We start from the raw sequence: 20,635 nt of genomic DNA on the forward strand, positions 1-20,635 counted from the left end.
TTAAGCAGAATTTAAGAAATACAGAAGATTCTTCCAGTGAGAAAATATTTCAAAAGCCTGCCATTCAAAGGTGGTCTGCAGAGCAACGCGCTGGCTTCACTTGGGCCTTTGCTACTGATGAAGAATCTCAGGCTCTGCCCCGGACCTTTGTTATAGAATCTGCTTTTTTTTTTTTTTTTTTTTTTTTTCTTGAGACAGAGTTTTGCTTTGTCACCCAGGCTGGAGTGCAGTGGCGCCATCTCGGCTCATTGCAACCTCCCCACCTCCCGGGTTCAAGTGATTCTCCTGCCTCAGCTTCCTGAGTAGCTGGGACCACAGGCGCCCACCATCATGCCTGGCTAATTTTTGTGTATTTTTCATAGAAACAGGGTTTTGCCATGTTGGCCAAGCTGGTCTCGAACTCCTGACCTCAAGCGATCCACCCGCCTCAGCCTCCCAAAGTGCTGCATTACAAGCATGAGCTACCTAATGCTCCCGGCCAAGAATCTGCTTTTTAACAAGACCCCCAGGTGACTTACTTGCACCTTAAAGTTTGAGGACTGCTTCAAGACATAGACTCCATGGAGAACAATAAACGAGTACTTTGCTTTTTATTCTATTTTTTTGAGACAGGGTCTCGCTCTGTCATCCAGGCTGGAGTGCAGTAGCACAATCTTGGCTCACTGCAACCTCTGCCTCCTGGGCTCAAGTGATCCTCCCACCTCGGCCTCCCGAGTAGCTGGGACTACAGGCATGTATCACCACAGCCGGCTAATTTTTGTATTTTTTGTAGAGATGGGGTTTTGCCACGTTGCCAGGCTGGTCTTGAACTCCTGGGCTCAGGCCATCTGCCCACTTTTGCCTCCCTTTAAAGTGCTGGGATTACAGGTGTGAGCCAACACACCTGGCCCAACAAATGGGCACTTTGTAACGAAAAGTTTGGGAATCACTAGCTAGTGGAAGTGAAAGCAGTAACCCACCAAGGCTGTCAAGTAGGCTAGTTTTAAGCTCAGTACCACTGGTACAGAGCCCTTGCCCCACTAAAGGTTGGTGTGAAATGAAGCCTTCCCTGAACACTGCACAGCAGCGAGGGAGGAAGTGTGTCCACAGTGACCACATGGCTCTGTATTTCAGCAGAGGCTGAGGCTAGCGTGCACCTCCCTCTCTCCTACCTCTCTTGTCTGATGAGACCCACCCGGGTCCAGGAGACTGAGTTCCCACTGGGGAATGAGCTTTTCAAAACAGCTCCTCGATTAAGGCAGGTTTGTCTACAGTTAATCAGCCACTAAGAGAATGAAATTTCTCTGTATGGTTGTATTTGCAATTAATTTATGGTTCTTTTCAAAGAAGTTACTGTGGTCATTTGAGGGAAATACAGCAAACTTCCCCCAGATTTGAATATGGGGCAATAACTCCCTAATTGTGTTGAAAGTCTTTCCCTAAGCTCTTGCTTTGATTGATAGCCCATTAGCATACTACCCCTTTTGGCACAAGAAAATGGCTAAAAGGGATGAGAACTACAATGTAAGAAATGTCTACTCTTAGCAGGATGCCATTTATGTGTAGTTAGCTCATCACATCCCCCTTAATTCTGAGATTGTTCTACAGAAGGTTACATGGCTACAAAATGACAGGAACCACGATTCAAATCCAGGCCCATCTCACCCCAAACCTACACCTTTCCAGGCCAGCCCCCCAGCCTGCACTGAGCTCAGGTGAGCTGTATTTGGGTTTATTCACGTCACGTCTGCTCTAAGGCTGAAATGAGACACTGATGTTGCTTACAGCTCAGCTTAACACAGGCTTTTCCATTTCCTGATTTCTCAGGTATCAGAACGTGACAAGAAAGGCCATTTTTTTTTCCCGGTATTTCCTGCTGAGTGAAACCTAGGAAATACCAGAAATCTTAGGGACATCTGATCTTGTAGGGATTGTTCCCAACCCTTTCCTGTTTGAGAAATAACATCATTCTGGTGGGTCCGTTGGCAGAGGGCTGGGAGGCGCCCTGCAACAATGGAGCACAGCAGGCCTCTGTCCTGATGGCCTGATCCATTCAATTTAGCATCCTGATGTGGAAGAGTGGGCTTATAACTGATCATGAAAAACCTGAGATCTGCTGCTATGCGACAGATCTGCTGGCCTACCCATCACCCAGGGGCACTGCCAAATGGCCTAACACAACGACCAGTGTTTGTGAGCAGAGTGTGGACGAATGTGGTGCAACAGACAGAATCTTCCTGGTGAGGGCTCAGGCTTGCATGACATGGTATGACATGGCCGTAGGATGGAGCCATTTTGCAAAAATAATTCTGACCTGCCCGATGCTAAATGAACATTAAAGAAGCAATTGTATTCCCGTCTCCGAGAACCTTTCAATATTGTACAAGAGACAAGAACCAAAACCGAGGAACAGTACAAGTACTGCCTGTACAAATAGAAATGAGTCACAAAACACTGGCTGATGAGGCTGGGCTACACATAGAGAGAGTACCATCCTTTCTGCCTCCTAAGCCTTCCTCACATGGGTCCCTGCTCAGGTCCTATTATAGCGGGCTTTGCAGTAGCTTCCTCCTGTCCTCATCAGCCTAGTCCAGGCCACGTGACACTTCTAAATGCAATTTTCTAATGAGTGCCCCTAAACACTTTCAGTGGCCCCAAGGCCTACAGAACTTGCAGAAAGCCCAAATGCCCCAGGCGTCTACCTCACCCTTCAGCCTTCATGCTCCTCTCTGGGCCTCAGTATCATGAGTGCTTAGCTTCCCTGTGTTTTTAATTTTTTTATTATAAGTTCTAGGGTACATGTGCACAACGTGGTTTGTTACATATGTATACATGTGCCATGTTGGTGTGCTGCACCCATTAACTCATCATTTACATTAGGTATTTCTCCTAATGCTATCCCTCCCCCGCCCCCCTCCCCATGACAGGACCTGGTGTGTGATGTTCCCTTCCCTGTGTCCAAGTGTTCTCATTGTTCAGTTCCCACCTATAAGTGAGAACACGCCCTCTGTGTTTTTTCAACCCTCTTTAGTACCATTCACTGTCTTTCCTCTTCCCGAAATCTCTCAACTAGGTGCAGGGGCCATAACCTGTAGGATACGTTTTTAGAAGCGCACTGTTAGTTCCATCAGGACATGCAGTATGGCCTAACAGCTAGGAGCACAGCATCTGGAGTCACAGGCACGGGGCGCCATTCTGACTCGGCCACTTAGTGTAACCTTAGCTATTTTATTTAAGCTGGGTTTTGGTTTATCTACGAGAAAGACAGTAGGCAGACCTGCGTTCTCAGATCGCTGAGATGACGATGTGTATTAGAACACTTCCAGGCATGCAGTGAGCAAGCAATCACCACCAGCTGCTCACAACACTTACCATGCGATCGACGCTCTCCGTTGGTGTTTCATTTGCCGACTTAAAGCTCTCTGAGGTTGGGACTGTCTCTAATGACCTGCGAAACCTCAGGGCTAATAGAGAGTCAGTGCTCACTACTGTGCCTGAGTGAACACTTGAGAACATTCTTGGAGGAGGTTCCTATAAAAAGCTCAGACGCCAGAGGGAAAAGCGCTCCAGGTAGTGATGAGGACATGAGGAAGCTGCCTGGTGGGGCGGATGACCTCACAGGGGGAGGACAAGGAGGAAAGCCTGGCCAGCAAAGCCAGGGAGACGAGCGCCACCTGAGATGGTCTCTCCCGGGCTGTGTGGAGAGTCAGCAGCTCGGACTCTGGAAGAAACAGTGTCAGGCAGAGAAGACGCCTGGTGACAGGCAGCCTAGGCAAAAAAGACAGTCATTTTTTTATTGGCTTTAGCAGCTGCTGTCCCAAACCCTCTCCCCTCAACAAGGCAATTTTATGATCACAAAGAGGCCACATTTTCTTTAATTGACAACTCAATGTCTACATACATACAGTATTGCACGAATTATAAGTGGATCAACAATTATATTATCGATACAAACTCATGAGCATTGACATAAAACTACTGCTCTAGGTTTCTGTGTTTTGTGCCAGCTACTTTAGTGAATAAAAGAAACAAAGGAACTCAGCTACTTGAATTCATGAGAATTAGCTTTCAAAAAAAGCATATATATCATCTCATAGAATACTTAGTATGTCAAACCCAGGAAAATCAGTAACTAAGTGACAAAAGGAACACTTTTCAAGAAAAGTAGGTGATAAAAACGTTAGGCTAAAATACTAAGAACTTGAGCAACTGGACGGAGGAAGCAGAAAGTGTGTGCACACTGGGAATGTTAACAAAGGATCCCCATGTTCTCCTGCACAGTGAGGACCACATTCCAAAAGCATAACTCTGGGTTGCTACAATGTCTCTGCTACAATCCACTGTTTCAAAGGTGAAAGAAACAAGATGGTAATTCACATAAAAAGGTTTTAAAATTCTTCTCACTCAAAATAAAACAATAACAATATAATCTCTATCAAATTATAAAGAAATTCTATCAAAATGTTGACCACATAAAGAAGTCAGACCATTTGCCTTCACTGACTGTCTCAGAGGACAAAGCATGTGTCACCTACAAGGAAGGGGAGGGGGGTGAGAGTCCCTACTCTCCCCCGGCCTGTGGAATCGGAGTGGACAGGAGCCCTTTGGCTTCTCTGGGGTTTTGCTTCCTCACACAGGGAATTGAGGGAGGTGGGCTAGATGGCTTTAAGAGACTCCTTAACTAAAAGAATCAAAGTCAGCTTGAGATCCCCTCTCTGAACAGACATATAGGGTGGCAAAATAAATGGATTAAAAAACAAATGGATGGCGTCTTTCTCACCTTTTGATACCATCACTCAGAACTAATCTGTACTATAGTTGAAGAAAATCTTTGCCTGGTACTATTAAAGGGTACGCAATGAGGCATCTGACAATGAAATTTTTCATCAAAGTGTATACAAAGGCTATGTTAAGTTTGGGTGGAAAAAACAATGCACCACCATGTTACTACCAGCAGTCAGGATGTCCTGTCTCGGATTTTTGGAGTCGCCGATCTGGTTGGGAGAAATGTTGAGGGATGTTCAAGCCATTCAATAGCGATCTAAGGAGTGCACACAGTTCAGGAAATGGATAAACAGGTAGCCAGGAAGGCAACTTTAATAAAACTGGTTCTAAAACAAAGGATGCAAGAGACCTAAATGATCCAAAGAGAGTGATGGCTTCTCACTTTCCGTCCCCTATAGAGAATACAAATATCATTTCTTCTGGAATCCAACACACTGGCTTCATTTTCAAGATGTATCACTTTATTTTCCAGCATGTGACAGTCACACGATTTCTGCAGTGAGCAACAAGGCTTCCACGAGCTTTCCTGGAACCTACGGCCAGAAGAGTCCTGAGATTTCAAATATTAAAGCTTTCTCCACAGCCACAAGTCCCTTTGATGTTTGGGTTATTGAACACAAACTCACTGGATAATTTGTCTTCAACATAGTCCATTTCTGTTCCTAAAAGTGTTAGCTGTGCTTTCTTTTCGATGAATACTCTGACTCCTTGGGGAAAAGAAAGCATGTGTCATATAAAGCCAGGAGCCTTATGGAACTCGCTGATTCAAAGCACAAGTGAACTTTAAATAGTGACTATCAACAAAAGTCAAACAGGAAGCTTTGAACATTTTAAATTATTTCCTTAAGGAATTAAGCATTCAGTTTCCTGTCTGCCCTTTCTTTCCCACACACGAATTTATGTCACAAACAATCACATTAGGGGATAATTTTATGTAAGTATCCCATGACAATTTTATGCAAAATGAGAATTTACCTTTCACTATACTTCACTCATTTTTGCAGTTTGCAACGTGAAGAAAATGTATATTCTCGGTGAGTTTTATGAAATGAAAAAAAATTTATGAAAATTCTGTAATAACATCTATACACTAGATACACGGATTTAAGCTTAAAGATATACAAAGGACTGCGATACAATGGGGCTATTTTAGTAAGATCAATCAGTACAACAATAGTCTTTTCTGGTTATGGGATGGAAAACGGGTACTATTCCCTAGTAATTACACAGGTAGAGATCAGCATCTTTGTAAATACAATCTTTTTTTTTGACACAGAGTCTCGCTCTGTCACCCCAGCTGGAGTGCAGTAGTATGATCATGGCTCACCACAAGCTCCGCCTCCCAGGCTCAAGTGATCCTCCCACAGGATTACAGGCACACACCACCAGGACCGGCTAATTTTTGTATTTTTTTTAGAGTCAGGGTTTCACCATGTGGTCCAAGTTGGTCTTGCATTCCTGGGCTCAAGTGATCCTCCCACCTCAGCCTCCCAAAGTGCTGGGATTACAGGTGTGAGTCACAGTGCCCAGCCAACAAATACAATCAGTTTAAGAAAGCTTTCTAGTCTGGGAAACATGGCAAAACCCTGTCTCCACTAAAAATACAAAAATTAGCTGGGCACGGTGGTGGGTGCCTGTAGTCCCAGCTACTCGGGAGGCTGAGGTGGGAGGATTGCTTGAGCCAGGGAGACAGAGGCTACAGTGAGCCATGATTGTGCCACTGCACTCCAGCCTGGGTAAGAGAGCAAGACTCTGTCTCAAAAAACAAATAAAAAACCAAACCAAAACAAAAAACTTTCTTCCTTATAAGAAATTGAGCCATTAGCTAAACGTAAACAATATGTAAATAAGTCACCTCTTCTTTAAGATGAGAATCTTAAGGTTTATAATGTGTTATAATTTTCAAAATAATATATTTTTAAAAGGTCTTTATTGCTTAGTAACTTTAGTTTAATAAGAAAGCACACTTAGGAATCTAGGCCTCATTCTCCCATGGAGGTAAGAACTGCAAGCTAAGTGCATACTTCCAATGACAAGATAAATTATTTATTTTAGATAGGTTTTAACAGATTAGAGGGTGGAAGAAGGGGGCAGTGGTAAAAATAATTAAATAATTTTAATTATAATTAAATGTAATTATAATAAAATAGTTTTTAATAAAAATTGGAAATACAGGATTCCTCAAAAACGTGAGTTGATAATACAGCTCCACTAAAAATACAAAAATGAACCAGGCATGGTGGTGGGCGCCACAATCCCAGCTACTTGGGAGGCTGAGGTGGGAGGATCGCTTGAACCCGGGAGGCGGAGGTTGCAGCAAGCTGAGATCACACCACTGCACTCCAGCCTGGGTGAGACAGCGAGACGCTGTCTCAAAAAAAAAAAAAAAAAAAAGGATTATAATGGAGCTGAAAATTCCTATTGCCTAGCAATGCTGTAACCACCATAATATCACAAGACAGCCCATGACTGAGGTGTTTGTGGTGATGCTGGTGTAAACAAACCTGCACTACCAGTCGTCTAAAAGTCTAAGCATGTTCAATTATGTACACTGCATCATACTTGATAATGATAATAAATGGTTATGTTACTGCTTTATGTATTTACTATACTATACTTTTTAATTGTTACTTTAGAGTGTACTTCTACTTAGAAAAAAAAAGTTAACTGTGAAACAGCCTAAGGAAGGTTCTTCAGGAGGTATCCAGAAGAAGGCATCGTTATCAGAGAAGATGACGATTCCATGAGTGTTACTGCTCCTGATGGCAAAGGGACGAGAGGATGAGGTGGAAGACAGGGATACTGATGACCCTGAGCCTGTGGAGGCCTAAGCTAATACGCATGTTTGTGTCTTAGTTTTTAATTAAAACGTTTATAAAGTTAAAAAAAAAAAGAAGAAAAAAAATTAAAAATAGGGAAAAGCTTATAGAATAAGGACATAAAAAATTTTTGTACATTTGTACAATGTATGTTTCAAGTTAATGTTATTACAAAAGAGTCAAAAAGTTAAAATAAAAAAAATCGCAAAGCTTACGAAGTAAAAAAGTTTCAGTAAACTAAGGTTAATTTCTTACTGAAGACTAAATGTACAAGGTTTATAAGGTCTACAGTACTACAAAGTAATGTCCTAGGCTTTCCCATTCGCTCACCACTCCCCTACTCACTCGCTGACTCACGAGGACAACCTCCAGTCCTGCAAGCTCCATGCATGGTGAGTGCCACATACAGGTGTCCCGTGTTTTATCTTCTCCTTCTTCATGTTTTTTTCTTTTTAAGAGACGGAGGTCTTGCTATGTTGCCCAGGATGAAGGGCAGTGGCTATTCACAGGTATGAACAAAGTGCACTACAATCTCTTTTTTTTTTTTTTTGAGACGGAGTCTTGCTTTGTCACCCAGGTTGGAGTGCAATGGCATAGTCTCGGCTCACTGCAACCTCCGCCTCCCGGGGTTCAAGCGATTCTTCTGCCTCAGCCTCCCAGTAGCTGGGACTACAGGGGTGTGCCACCACACCTGGCTAATTTTTTGTATTTTCAGTAGAGATGGGGTTTCACCATGTTGGCCAGGCTGGTCGTGAACTCCTGACCTCGTGATCCATCCACCTTGGCCTCCCAAAGTGCTGGGATTACAGGGGTGAGCCACCACGCCCGGCCAGTACACAACAATCTTGAACTCCTGTGCTCAAGGAATCCTCTTGCCTCAATCTCCTGAGTAGCTGGGACAACAGGCTTGTGTTCACACGCCTGACCACATTTGATCTTTTACAGTGAAATTTCACTACACCTTTTCTTTGTTTAGGTATGTTCACACAAATACTTACCACTGTGTTAGAACTGTGCACAGTATTCAGCACAGTCACATGCAGTACAGGTTTGAAGCCTAGGAGCAATAGGTTGTATCATCTAGCCGAGGCATGTGGTAGGCTCTGCCATCTGGGTTTGTGTAAGTACACCCCAGGGTATTTGTCTCATGTCACATTTCTCCGAATGTATCTCCAACATCAAGTGATGTGTGACTGTATCTGCATTACCCTTACTGCCTGAGCATCCCAAATCCAAAAAGCTCCCATGAGCAGTTCCTCTGAGTGTCATGCTGGCACCCACTTTGAAAGTTTTGAATTTGGGAGTGTTTCAGATTTCAGATGTTTGGGTTGGAATGCTCAACTTGTACTTATTTGACACAGATATAAAACTGCTGCTTACACAAAAACTCTTGGCTCACTCCGAGGTTTAAGGTTGGTTCACTTTTTGGACATAACAATGATCTTTCATAGTTCAAACAAGCTTATAGAATAATTTACCAATTAGTTACTAAGAGCAGAGTCTCTGGAAAGAACTTTACTAGGCCACTTCCTATGACCTTAAACTATTTAACTCCTCTGTGCCTCAGTTTCTTCATCAGAAAAACAGGGATATGGTACCACTCTCATTCAGTGTTGTGTATACATCAGTTAATATATGAAATTCCATCAAACAATGCCTACACACACAGTGAGCATTATTTACATAATTCCTGCTACTATCCTTATTTTTTACTTTGTGCTGTGCAAGGCTAACAATTTTAGGCAAAACAACGTGCCCAAAAAATGTTGGTTAAAAACTCACCATCTTGAATAACTTCTTCATCAGAATCTCCTTTTGTCTTTGTATATTCTAGAGTATAAGAAAGGCCGTTACAGCCCCTGGTTCGGACACCAACTTTTACACCTACCTGAAAAAGAAGTGAAAGTATAAACTTAGTTTTAAAGTAGTACAGATTAAACAATTATACTAATAAAGTGACAGTAGCCTCCCCACACCACAATGGACTTTCTTTTACTTTTTGTAGCACAGGGTCTCACTATGTAGCCCAGGCTCGTCTCGAACTCCTGGACTCAAACAACGCTTCCACCTCGGCCTCTCAGAGCACTGGGATTACAAGGCAGGAGCACCCTGTCCAGCCTGGGACTTCATCTAAAATGTTTTTGCTCTACCTTGTTCTGTGAGATACACTCTGAAACGTTTCCTTATGGTTAGGATTCACCAGGGTTCACAGTCTATCACCTGGCAATCCTCTCTCTACATGGGAGCTGAATTCGAGTGCAGACCTGTGTACAGTCTCAAATACCAGAAAGCAAAAGACTGCAGTCAATTCAGACAAAAGAAGTTTAAAAAAGTGACCAAACAGCACTTTAAAAATATCGATGTTTACATTAACGCAATTTTCGAACAATATCTACCTGAGTTCTCGGTCTTAGGGCTGATCTGCCTTTTCATTTAAATACAGTCATCCCTCAGTATGTGTGGGAAACTGGTTCCAGGACTACCTGGGTATACAAAAATCTGCAGACACTCAAGTCCCTTATGCAAATGGCACAGTATTTGTATATAACTTATACACATCTTCCCATGTCCTTTAAATAACTTCTGGATGACTTGAATACCTGTAATAATGTAATGCTACATAAATAGTTGTTATGCTGTATTGTTTGGAGAATAAAAGTCTGTACATGTTTAATACAGATGCAACCTTCTATTTTTTTCCCAAATATTTTTGACCTGTGGTTGACTGAATCCATGTATGCGGAACCCACAGATACGGGGAGGTGACTGTATATAGTAAAAGTATTGTAAGTACTATTTCACCAGCAGTTCCTGATTTTACAAAGCTAAACTCTTGTTTCATTAGGCCAATTTGTACTCTAGTCATTGGTCTATCCAAATTGAATCAGAACACTGATATCCTCTGAAATTTAATAATTTTAAAAGGCAGGTTTGAGAACTTCCATTACATTGTAACGTTGGTTAACAACAGAAACCAGATCACTCCACAGTCTAATTATTAAATATTGATAGTCCATTACTTGAAATGATTTACAGCATTCCATTGGCAACTAACAATGTACAATTAAGATGATACACACACTCCTAACTCAACAATTCTATATATAGGAATGGATCCTATGTAGGTGAACTAAGCCATGCTTACAGGTCTAGAACAATGAGCCGAGCACACTGCAGCCACTAAATAGTTGCTGAACGGTGTTTGTGGCAGCACTGAATGAAAATGACCCTTTAACATGGGGACTGGTTAAAGAAATCGAACTTGTTCAATGGAACATACTCTACATGCAGCCAAGAAAGGGAGGCAGATCATTACATAATGATATGGAAATATCTTCAAGCCACATTATTAAGGGTAAAAAGCAAAGTGTAATGAAAACATTTATGGTAGGAAGAGACACACACAAGAATAACAAGCCCAGTCGAGGCCAGTGGTGGCCCTCAGGGAGACATTTTTGGTTGGGACAACCAAAGCTTTGTAGAATCAGGAAAAAAAAGTGCTCATTACCCTTCACAACACTTTTACTCTATACAGTCACCTTTCCGTATCAGTGGGTTCCACATATGTGGATTCTTTGTTGTGGCAAAGAAGGGTTACTACTGGTATCTAGTGGACAGAGGCCAGAGATGCTGTCAAACATTCTACAATCTGCCCTAAAGTGTCAACTGTGAGGAGGCTGAGAAAATCAGGTCTAGCCACTTCAAATGTATACATTACTCCTGGAAGGACACCAAAGAGGTTGCTTCTTGGAAGAAAGAATGACTTCCTTTTAGTTAAATGCCCTTTTATATTATTTGAATTTTGAAGAAATCCTGCCGGGCGCGGTGGCTCAAGTCTGTAATCCCAGCACTTTGGGAGGCCGAGATGGGCGGATCACGAGGTCAGGAGATCGAGACCATCCTGGCTAACACGGTGAAACCCCGTCTCTACTAAAAATACAAAAAACTAGCCGGGCGAGGTGGCGGGTGCCTGTAGTCCCAGCTACTCGGGAGGCTGAGGCAGGAGAATGGCGTAAACCCGGGAGGCGGAGCTTGCAGTGAGCTGAGATCCGGCCTCTGCACTCCAGCGCGGGTGACAGAGAAAGACTCCGTTTCAAAAAAAAAAAAAAAGAAATCCTGAGTATATTTTACCTTTTAAATAAAAACCCCTAAATGAAATAATACTGTATATCACAAGATAATTTATTTTGAAATACAGCTTCAGGTTTTTACTGAATAATTAACTGGTTTTACTTACATGCTCAGGCTTATCTTTAAGAAGTTGTTTTATCTTGTTTACTGCTGAAGGTGTCTGAAAAAAGAAAATGATGTTTTTAGCTACAAAACTTGTTCCTCAAAGCCTCATATTTATCAGTCTTCCTAAGTCTGTCTTTAGCAAATTCATGTGACAAATTTTATGTTCCATTCTTCCCAGGTTACCTTATGGACTTTATATATAAACACATAAACTATACTGAATTCAAAATACCCTCTTTATTTTAAAAAGTATCTGCTAGCAACATCCTTTTAATCTTGCTCCTCAGGTCAGGTTGGTTCCCTGTCCTTCTCTCTAAGGTGCTATTCACTCACATCACAAATGCTATTTTTCTGGGCAGCATCTATTTTGTGCACCAACTCTATGCCCAGCAACCAGCATGTTGCCTACGACAAAGAGCCAATGAAGGAATCAAGTATCTCACTGGGAAGGCCAACCTCAGGTGTTTTTCCTGTTGATTATTCATCCTACACTTTTTTTTTCTTACTCACAATCCATTTCTAATCCAACAAAATGCATAGCTTGAGGAAACAGTGTTACCAGCATAAAATAACCCAGGGTGTGCTTCTTGCACCAGTCCCACCAAATGCTCACACAGATTTTTTCCAACGTGGATTAAACCAACATCTCAGGAGATCTAGATGAAGAAAACTAAGCTAGTCAATGACAGAAATAAGAACAAGGAGGAGCTGTTTCCCAGGAGAAATGCTGTTTAACGCAGCTCAGTGGGCCTCAAAATGAGAAAGACATCAGAGTTTGTGTGAAACAGGTCGGCATTACCAACTCCACTTCCTTGGGAAGGAGGCTGTTCTCCAGCATTCCTGGCCCACTTCCCAGCTCTGCCTCCAGGGTAGTCACCCTATGTGGCTTCTCTGACTTCTAGTCCCTTACTGATGAAACAGGGATAATAGTTCCTCCTCCTCAGGATTCTTGCGAGGATTAAATAAACTCATGAAAAGCATTCAGGACAGTCAGGCACAGAAAAGCCAAGTATTATTACGATGATGAGAGTACATCATAATGAAGAGATTACGTGCGTCCTTCCTACTTTATCAGCTCCTCTAGCTGGCAGTGCTCTGCAGGCCCTTCAGTTCTTTGTACTGACATTTTACTGTATAGTAAAGTTTTTGAGACTGCTTCCGAAGTCTCAAAGTCTGGATATTACGACCTAAGACTTGGTAGTAAACTGAGGCCAGGACTGACACCTGGAGGAGCCAGCCCAATGGATGGCCCTAGAGTGTACTCTCCTGCCCTGTCGGGGTGGGCGTTCAGCTAGATGAGCATGTTTAAACACAGTATAGACCCAGTTTAGAAGGGCATGAAAGCAATTTAGAATGTGAAGACCAACATGTCTTAAAAATTTAAAACAGAAAACAATGCACTGCACTTAAAAAAAGTGAATACTGTTTAGTAAAACTTTTAATTCAGTTATTAATATATAGTATCTGTGTATATACATTTCTTATTGCATGTCACTGTAAACAAACAAACCACTGCCAGTAGGCGGCCTCTAAAGGCCTTTTCCCATGGTTCTATCAGAAAAGGAAGCAAGCAGTCCTACAACGCAGGGAGTAGCACACAGCGGGCGGAAGGAGAAAACGGGAAGAGCAGGACTATGGTGTTGTTTTTGTTTTTTGAGTCACAGAATACCAACTTTAAATAGTTATAGAAATAGTTACTATTTTTAAAAGTGCTCATTACCCTTCTAAATCAGTGGTCCCAAATGTTTTTGGCATCAAGGACTGGTTTCGAGGAAGACAATTTTCCCACAGATAAGGGGAATAGCTTCTGGATGATTCAAGTGCACTACATTTATTGTGCACTTTATTTCTATTATTACATTGTAATATATAATGAAATAATTATACAACTCATCAAAACGAACAATCAGTGGGGGCCCTGAGCTTGTTTTTCTGCAACTAGATGGTCCCATCTAGGGGTGATGCGAGACAGTGACAGATCATCAGGCATTGTTCTCATAAGGAGCACACAAACTAGCTTCTCTCTTTTTTTTTTTTTTTTTGAGACGGAGTGTCGCTCTGTCGCCCAGGCTGGAGTGCAGTGGCGCGATCTCGGCTCACTGCAAGCTCCGCCTCCCGGGTTCCCGCCATTCTCCTGCCTCAGCCTCCCGAGTAGCTGGGACTACAGGCGCCCACAACCGCACCCGGCTAATTTTTTGTATTTTTAGTAGAGACGGGGTTTCACCGTGGTCTCGATCTCCTGACCTTGTGATCCGCCCGCCTCGGCCTCCCAAAGTGCTGGGATTACAGGCGTGAGCCACCGCGCCCGGCCAAACTAGCTTCTCACACCTGCAGTTCACACTAGGGTTTGCGCTCCTATGAGACTCTAACGCTGCTGCTGATGTGACGGGAGGTGGAGCTTGCTTAGGTGGTAATGCTTGGCTTGCCTGCTGCTCTCACCTCCTGCTGTGAGGCCCTGTTCCTAACAGGCCATGGACCAGTACCAGTCTGTACCACAGGGACTGGGGACCCCCGTTCTAAATGATTGTCAATAAAAGCTAGCTTTCTTATCAACCACTTGTAAATTTTCACGATCATATTTTCCTATGTGCATGCTGAAGAAATTAATCATTTACTGTCAAATAAAAATAGCTTTCTGTAAGTTTCTTTTAAAAAGGCATAGCTTGGCTGGGTGTGGTGGCTCATACCTATATTCCCAACACTTTGGGAGGCCGAGGTGGAAGGATCACTTGAGGTCAGGAGTTTGAGACCAGCCTGGCCAACATGGTGAAATCCCACCCCTATTAAAAATACAAAAAATTAGCTGAGGATGGTGGCACGTGCCTGTAATCCCAGCTACTCAGGAGGCTGAGGCACGAGAATCGCTTGAACCCGGGAGGCGGAGGTTGCAGTAAGCCAAGATCATGCTGCTGCACTCCAGCCTGGGAAACAGAGTGAGACTCTGTCTCCAAAAAACAAAAAACAAAAAACAAAAACCATAGCCATGGAAAATACCTGCTGGAACTAAAATCTTAAACGTGGTCTTGATTTAATGTGAGTAGATCAAAGGCACAGACGGGCACACCACTGCATGATCCAAACAAAACAAATGTGTGTCACACTACTCCGTTTACCAGCCCCAAATATATAATTTTTTTTTTTATCTCCAAGTGGTTTTCTAAATTATCTAATTTGGTTTTACAAAGTCATCTATTTTCTTATTTTCTCACCTTTTAGCAGGAAACACTTAAATACAGTAAATGAAAGCAATTCGTGTGGATTGGTCTACTTATCACAAAGTTGCTGATGTTTACATCTTATATTGAAGGGCTCTTTAAGGGAAAAGTAACATTCAACAGGAACCTGTGTGCCTGGGAAGCTGTTGTTACAGGAACTAAACATGTGTCTTAATTTTCCTGTGTCAGGCCAAAACCAAACGTGCTTCACCGGGAGGGTGTTACTAATGATGGATAACCCAGGTGAGTACTCAACCAAAGGAAAAGGTTCTTACGACTTTCAAAGTGACGGATCTGATTTTCAGAACAAGTGAGAGTGGTTAAACAGGGAACAGTTGGGACTTAAAAAAAAATCGAGCTATAAAAAGTACTTTTTGTGTCTCAGTATCAGGGAGAGGCTAAGAATCCTACCCTGCTTTAAGTCTACATACCCTGGCAACTTTGTGCTTAGGGAAAATTCATGAGAGAAACAGCATAAAATCTTCAACTACACGGCATGCTGCAGGGCCTCGCAGAATGCCAGTACCAGTGCACTTCCCAGAACTACCAAGAAACATGTAATTCTCAAGAAATGTATGTACTATTAATGACTATAGCTTACCTGAGACTTGGCCCATGTTTTAAAATTTAAGAGCTTCCTGAATGCAAATCACAGGAATATGACTTTTAAAGTGAGAGGTTATCTTTGAGGTAAGATATTTTGGCCTAATTAAAAAACCTAAGTATTTCCAAGATGTTTCTGCTGTTAAAATTATGGGAAAAGGCACTGTAGATGAATGTTTTATCACTACTTCATAGCAATACACTTTCTAATCCTTGTAGGAGAAACTTTTCATTTTCAATCCTGTATTTCTTTAAGTAACTCCCCAGGCAAATTTCATTTTTTGCTGTTTAAGAAAACAAAATTAAAACCCAAAGTTAACTCTGTGATTGTGTGTACTAAACACGTGCCAACAACAACTTATTTTAATTTCATTACAAATGTGGCATTTTAATGTCAATATATCAATTTTCTGGGGGAACAAAAGATGATAAATAAAGAGAGCCTGTGACCAAGTATAGTGTATTTTATCAAACTCATTGCTTAACAGCCATGCCTGGCATTAGAGTGTTGTTTTTGTCTTTTGTTATTTGTGTATGTGTGTATACACACACCCAAAACACATATAATATACAAATATTTTATATATATAAATACACACACACACACACACACACATATATATATATTTGTGGGCCAGGTGTGGTGGCTCATGCCTGTAATGCCAGCACTTTGGGAGACCAAGGTGGGAGGATGGCTTCAGGCCAGGAGTTTGAGACCAGCCTGGGCAAGAGAGCAAGACCCTGTCTCTACAATAAATTAAAAAAATTTTAATTAAAAAAAAAATTAGTAGGCATGGTGACATATGCCTGTAGTCCCAGTTACTTGGGAGGCTGAGGTGAAAGGATTGCTTGAGCCCAGGAGTTTGAGGCTGCAGTGAGCCATGATCATGCCACTGCATATGAGCCTGGGTGACAGAGGAAGATCCTGTCTCTAAAAAGAATAAGGTTTGTAATCATGGCATATATACATAATTTTGCAGCCTCCATTTAAACAATTTAACAATTTTTTTTCATTTGATACATGGTAATAAAAATATATTCACCATTTACTGAACACCTTCTAAGTGTTTAATGGTTTAAATGTATCATCTTTTTATTCCTGCCATTGTGATTTAGGTATTAAAGATTAAATAATTTGCACAGCGTAAGTCAAAGAATGAAGAGTTACAACTCTAAAACTTAAAAAAATCATAATTTACAGGGACTATATCCTTCAACAGGATCTATTCTCATGTACTTAACCATTCTTTCACTGTTAGACTGCTAGGCTACTTCCAGTGCTTCTTGTGTAGTATTTCCTAAATTGCCTTCGGACAGAAATCTTAGTGCTTGGTCACTGTTCGAAAGGACTCCTGGTTCTAGTTCAGTGAACTAACACATACTTCCCTACTGAGCATTAAGCATTTCCTAGCTTCTCAACTGGACTCCAATAGAAAGTGAAGCCCTAAGGCACCTTCTGTACACAATGAATACATTAAGAATGATCATGGCTGTGCATCATCATTCTCTCACAGCATCATCATTCTTCTCACAGAACTTGGTTGCGTTTTAATGCACAGCTGTGACCCACCCCAATCCTACAAATTAGGGTTGCTCTGACTTGTACAATGATGGAAATAAATCTGTCTGCAAGCAGGGCAGCATTTACTCTTCAATTCTTTAATCACATCTGGCTCCTGCAAGTTCAATTCCACTTGTCAATTTCTAGATATGTAGGGAAATAGGGAAGATGTAGATAATCTGATACTGACAGCATTGAACTGTGTTATATTATCAATTACTTTTCCTAGCCTTTTGCTGACATCTGGTAGACTCCACAGATACAGCACTTTTCAAATGCTGCAACATGTCAAATTACTAATATCAAAATTTATATATCCAGGTAACATGTATCCCTTCTGATCAGTTTTACTGAATTAGGTATACTTTTGTTTGTTCTTACCTGTCTCCACTTATTAGACCCAAGTAACATTTATCTCTTCCAATCAGTTTTACTAAATTACGTATACTTTTGTTTGCTCTTATCTGTCTCCACTCATTAGGCCTTTGACTGCATCAATATTTTTGCACTTGATGATACATGCTGATGTTAAACTATGCACAAAGAGCAATACATGCCATAGTGTCCTGACTAGGGCACGAATGCTGGAACTAAAATGACTGCAAGCCCACCAACACAGACGGTGCGGAAAACAGCACTGATGTGCCTTCTCTCTGGTACAGCTTCTAAGACCGCAGAGAAAAGAGCTTCTAAAGTCAGCCATACTGTAAGTAGGACAACAGAGTTCAGACAGTAGACTCCTGCAAGTTAACCAGAACAGCTGAGTCAGGCAACGAGGCAACCCTGTGAACTGAGAACTGCTATGATAACACGTACTGAAGCAGAGGGGAGCAAGAGTCAGGCAACAAGGCAACCCTGTGAACTGAGAACTGCTATGATAACACGCACTGAAGCAGAGGGGAGCAAGTGTAGAGAGACCAAAGAGGTGGCAAAGGCTTGGCCTGCGACTGTGTCCCTGTAGGCTGGGAACTGTATAACTAATTCATTCGTCCTGAAACACAGCAGATCTTTCTAAAGGACTAGAAATGGAGAGGAAGGGACTGACTCAGAAATCCTGAAGGAAGGGCCGGGCGCGGTGGCTCGCGCCTGTGATCCCAGCACTTTGGGAGGTTGAGGTGGGTGGATCATGAGGTCAGGAGTCCAAGACCAGCCTGGTCAAGATGGTGAAACCCCGTCTCTACTAAAAATACAAAATAAATAAATAAATAAATAAGCCAGGCATGGTGGCGGGTGTCTGTAATCCCAGCTACTCGGGAGGCTGAGGCAGAGAGTTGAACTCAGGAGGCACAGGATGCAGTGAGCCGTGATCACACCATGGCACTCCAGCCTGGGGACCCAGCGAGACACCGTCCCCCCCCCGCCAAAAAAAAAAAAAAAAAGAAATTCTGAAGGAAAAGGTAACATGTCAAATGGTGATGAAGAAAGACATCAGGGCCAGGCATGGTGGCTCACACCTGTAATCCCTGCACACTGGGAGGCTAAGCTGGTGGACTGCTTGAGCCCAGGAGTTCAAGACCAGCCTGGGCAACCCAGGGAGACCCTAGGTGCATGCATGATGGTGCACAGCGGTGGTCCCAGAGATTTGGGAGCCTGAAGTGGGAGGATCGCTTGGGCCCAGGAGGTTGAGGCTGTAGTGTGCCATGACTGCACCACTGAACTACAGCCTGGGAGACAAAGTGAGACCCTGTCTCCAAAAAAAAAAAAAAAAAGGTTAATAGGGTTGCCAAAAAGCAAAAAATAGAAGGCAAAAACTGTTCCTGAACCTTCTGGCTCTTCCTGGATCTACCATTACCAGTGGAAGAATTCTGAATAACTCTTACTGAGATTGAAAGAGACACAAAGAATGAGCTGTGCCCTCTAGTTCTTAAAACCTTGTTTAATTCTACATCCCATGGCGTATGAACATTTGCTTGCTCCGACAGAAAAGAGGTAATATAGAATGATACGTAATCAGTACACTAGCAGTACCATATATAATCAGAGTAACATCAGAGGCCTAAAAAATTGATTATAAAAATAAATTCTCTCACCTGATCACAATTTTCTTCTACTTTGCTACAAACTTATTTTTTGGTAATAGGCCCTTTTGGCATTACATGGAACAGAATCCATGAATCAATTTAAATCGGTTTTTTTTCCAGTCTCTAAGCGAATGGTTGCATAAAGTCATCTCCTTAACTAAGAGGGGAGTGTATGTAGGAACGTGATCATAAGTTTTTCTTTTGGGGTGAAAATATGTTGGAACTAGATAGAAGTGATGGTTGCACGACACTGTGAATGTCTTAAATGGCACCGAACCCTTTAAAGGGGCTAATTTTATGTTATGGGATTTTCCTTCCACTAAAAAAACTGAACGGTGCGGCTGGAACACCGAGCTCAGGTTGTACTCTGGTGCCCTGAGTGTTTGACCTTTCACCCAGAAAACGCTTTAAACTCACTCCGGGAAATCATCTTTTGTCCTAAGAGCCTAGGCTTGCTGGAGGCACAGAGGGAGTTTCAAAGGCCTCAACCACCCAGGACACCGGTAAGTAACGCTTTGCGCGCCGCGGCCGTGACCTCGGCAGCAGCCGGGGCCTTTGTTGCCGCTGTGCTCGCCCTCTGCGAACGCTGTCGCCCTGACACAGCGGTCCTTCGGAAAACCTCGTCCCTCCCCACCCCACGCACCTCCAGGATAGGACTCTGGGCCACCACCGGGCACCCCCGGCACCGGGCACGTTCAGCCTCTGCTCAACCGGAGGGGCCGAACAGCGCAGGCCGGCCGGAGCGTGGAAGCGATCGGACCCCGGGGACGCCCACCCCCGTGCTCCCCTCCGGCCCGCACGCGGTTGCCGCGCGGCCTGCCGGGAAACGTAGTTTCCGGGGGCCAGGGAGCAGCCCCGCCCGGGACTTGTTTATCTTTGCAAAGAGGGGCCGAAGGAGAAGGGGCGGCGAGGCTGTGCTGCAGGTCAGGGCAGCCCCGAGGTCTGACGTGTCCGCGCCCCTGCGCCCCCGCTCCCGGCCGCAGTGACCTCCCCTTGCACGGGGCGGACACGGGCAATGTCACGGGCCCCACCACGCACCGCGAGCACTCACCAGAGTGAGGGCTGCCCGGGTGGGCTGCAGCTTCCTCTTGCTCACAGCCCGGACAGTTGCCCGGACTAAGGAAGCCGACATCTTCGCCGTCCCGGCGCCCCGGTGCCTCGGGCCGGAGGTCGGCCACCTCAGCCTCTCTCCATGGACACGGCGGGCGCATTGACGCCACAAGCATCGGCGCACGGCGCCCTCAGGCCTAGCTCCGCCCCCTCACTGCCACCATTGGGTGGGCTGAGTGAGTGACGGGCCGGGGGCGGGGCAAGCCGCTCGGGGCGGGGTTTTGCTGCTCAACGCCGGGGTGCCACCAGCTGGATTGCGCGCGGTGGCCTGCCGTGGGGTTACTACGCTGCGGGGCGCAGGACCTG

At 43.6% G+C, this 20,635-nt stretch overlaps 2 protein-coding genes across 3 annotated transcripts in view; both read right to left on the bottom strand.

The window, feature by feature from the left end:
* The window catches only part of C15H9orf153 (chromosome 15 C9orf153 homolog), a 31,017-nt gene extending 27,270 nt beyond the window's left edge, over positions 1-3,747 (bottom strand). The window contains exon 1 of the mRNA XM_045373021.3: positions 3,352-3,747. The gene's annotated coding sequence lies outside the window, so the exon portion shown is untranslated. The remainder of the gene's footprint in view (positions 1-3,351) is intronic.
* A 76-nt stretch (positions 3,748-3,823) lies between these two features.
* Positions 3,824-20,431, bottom strand: ISCA1 (iron-sulfur cluster assembly 1). Of its 2 annotated transcripts, XM_005582070.4 has the most exons (4): positions 20,271-20,431; positions 11,821-11,874; positions 9,366-9,471; positions 3,824-5,471 (listed from the first exon to the last, which is right to left on the bottom strand). In XM_005582070.4, exons 1-4 carry the CDS (start codon positions 20,349-20,351, stop codon positions 5,323-5,325), a joined length of 390 nt encoding a protein of 129 aa, XP_005582127.3. In that variant the 5' UTR covers positions 20,352-20,431; the 3' UTR covers positions 3,824-5,322. The 2 variants fall into 2 exon arrangements, with proteins under 2 accessions (XP_005582127.3, XP_065386839.1); XM_065530767.1 differs by lacking the exon at positions 11,821-11,874.
* Positions 20,432-20,635: the final 204 nt, after the last annotated feature.

Source organism: Macaca fascicularis, chromosome 15 (assembly GCF_037993035.2).
Source record: "Macaca fascicularis isolate 582-1 chromosome 15, T2T-MFA8v1.1".
Taxonomy (NCBI): domain Eukaryota; kingdom Metazoa; phylum Chordata; class Mammalia; order Primates; family Cercopithecidae; genus Macaca; species Macaca fascicularis.

What these genes read in the sequence shown, in the direction of transcription:
- ISCA1 (XM_005582070.4), bottom strand. Translation starts at nt 20,351, where the DNA reads ATGTCGGCTTCCTTAGTCCGGGCAACTGTCCGGGCTGTGAGCAAGAGG. An exon ending in CCCGGGCAGCCCTCACTCTG is followed by an intron (nt 11,875 to 20,270) that starts GTGAGTGCTCGC and finishes TTCTTTTTTCAG; the next exon opens with ACACCTTCAGCAGTAAACAA. An exon ending in TTAAAGATAAGCCTGAGCAT is followed by an intron (nt 9,472 to 11,820) that starts GTAAGTAAAACC and finishes CTTCTTTTTCAG; the next exon opens with GTAGGTGTAAAAGTTGGTGT.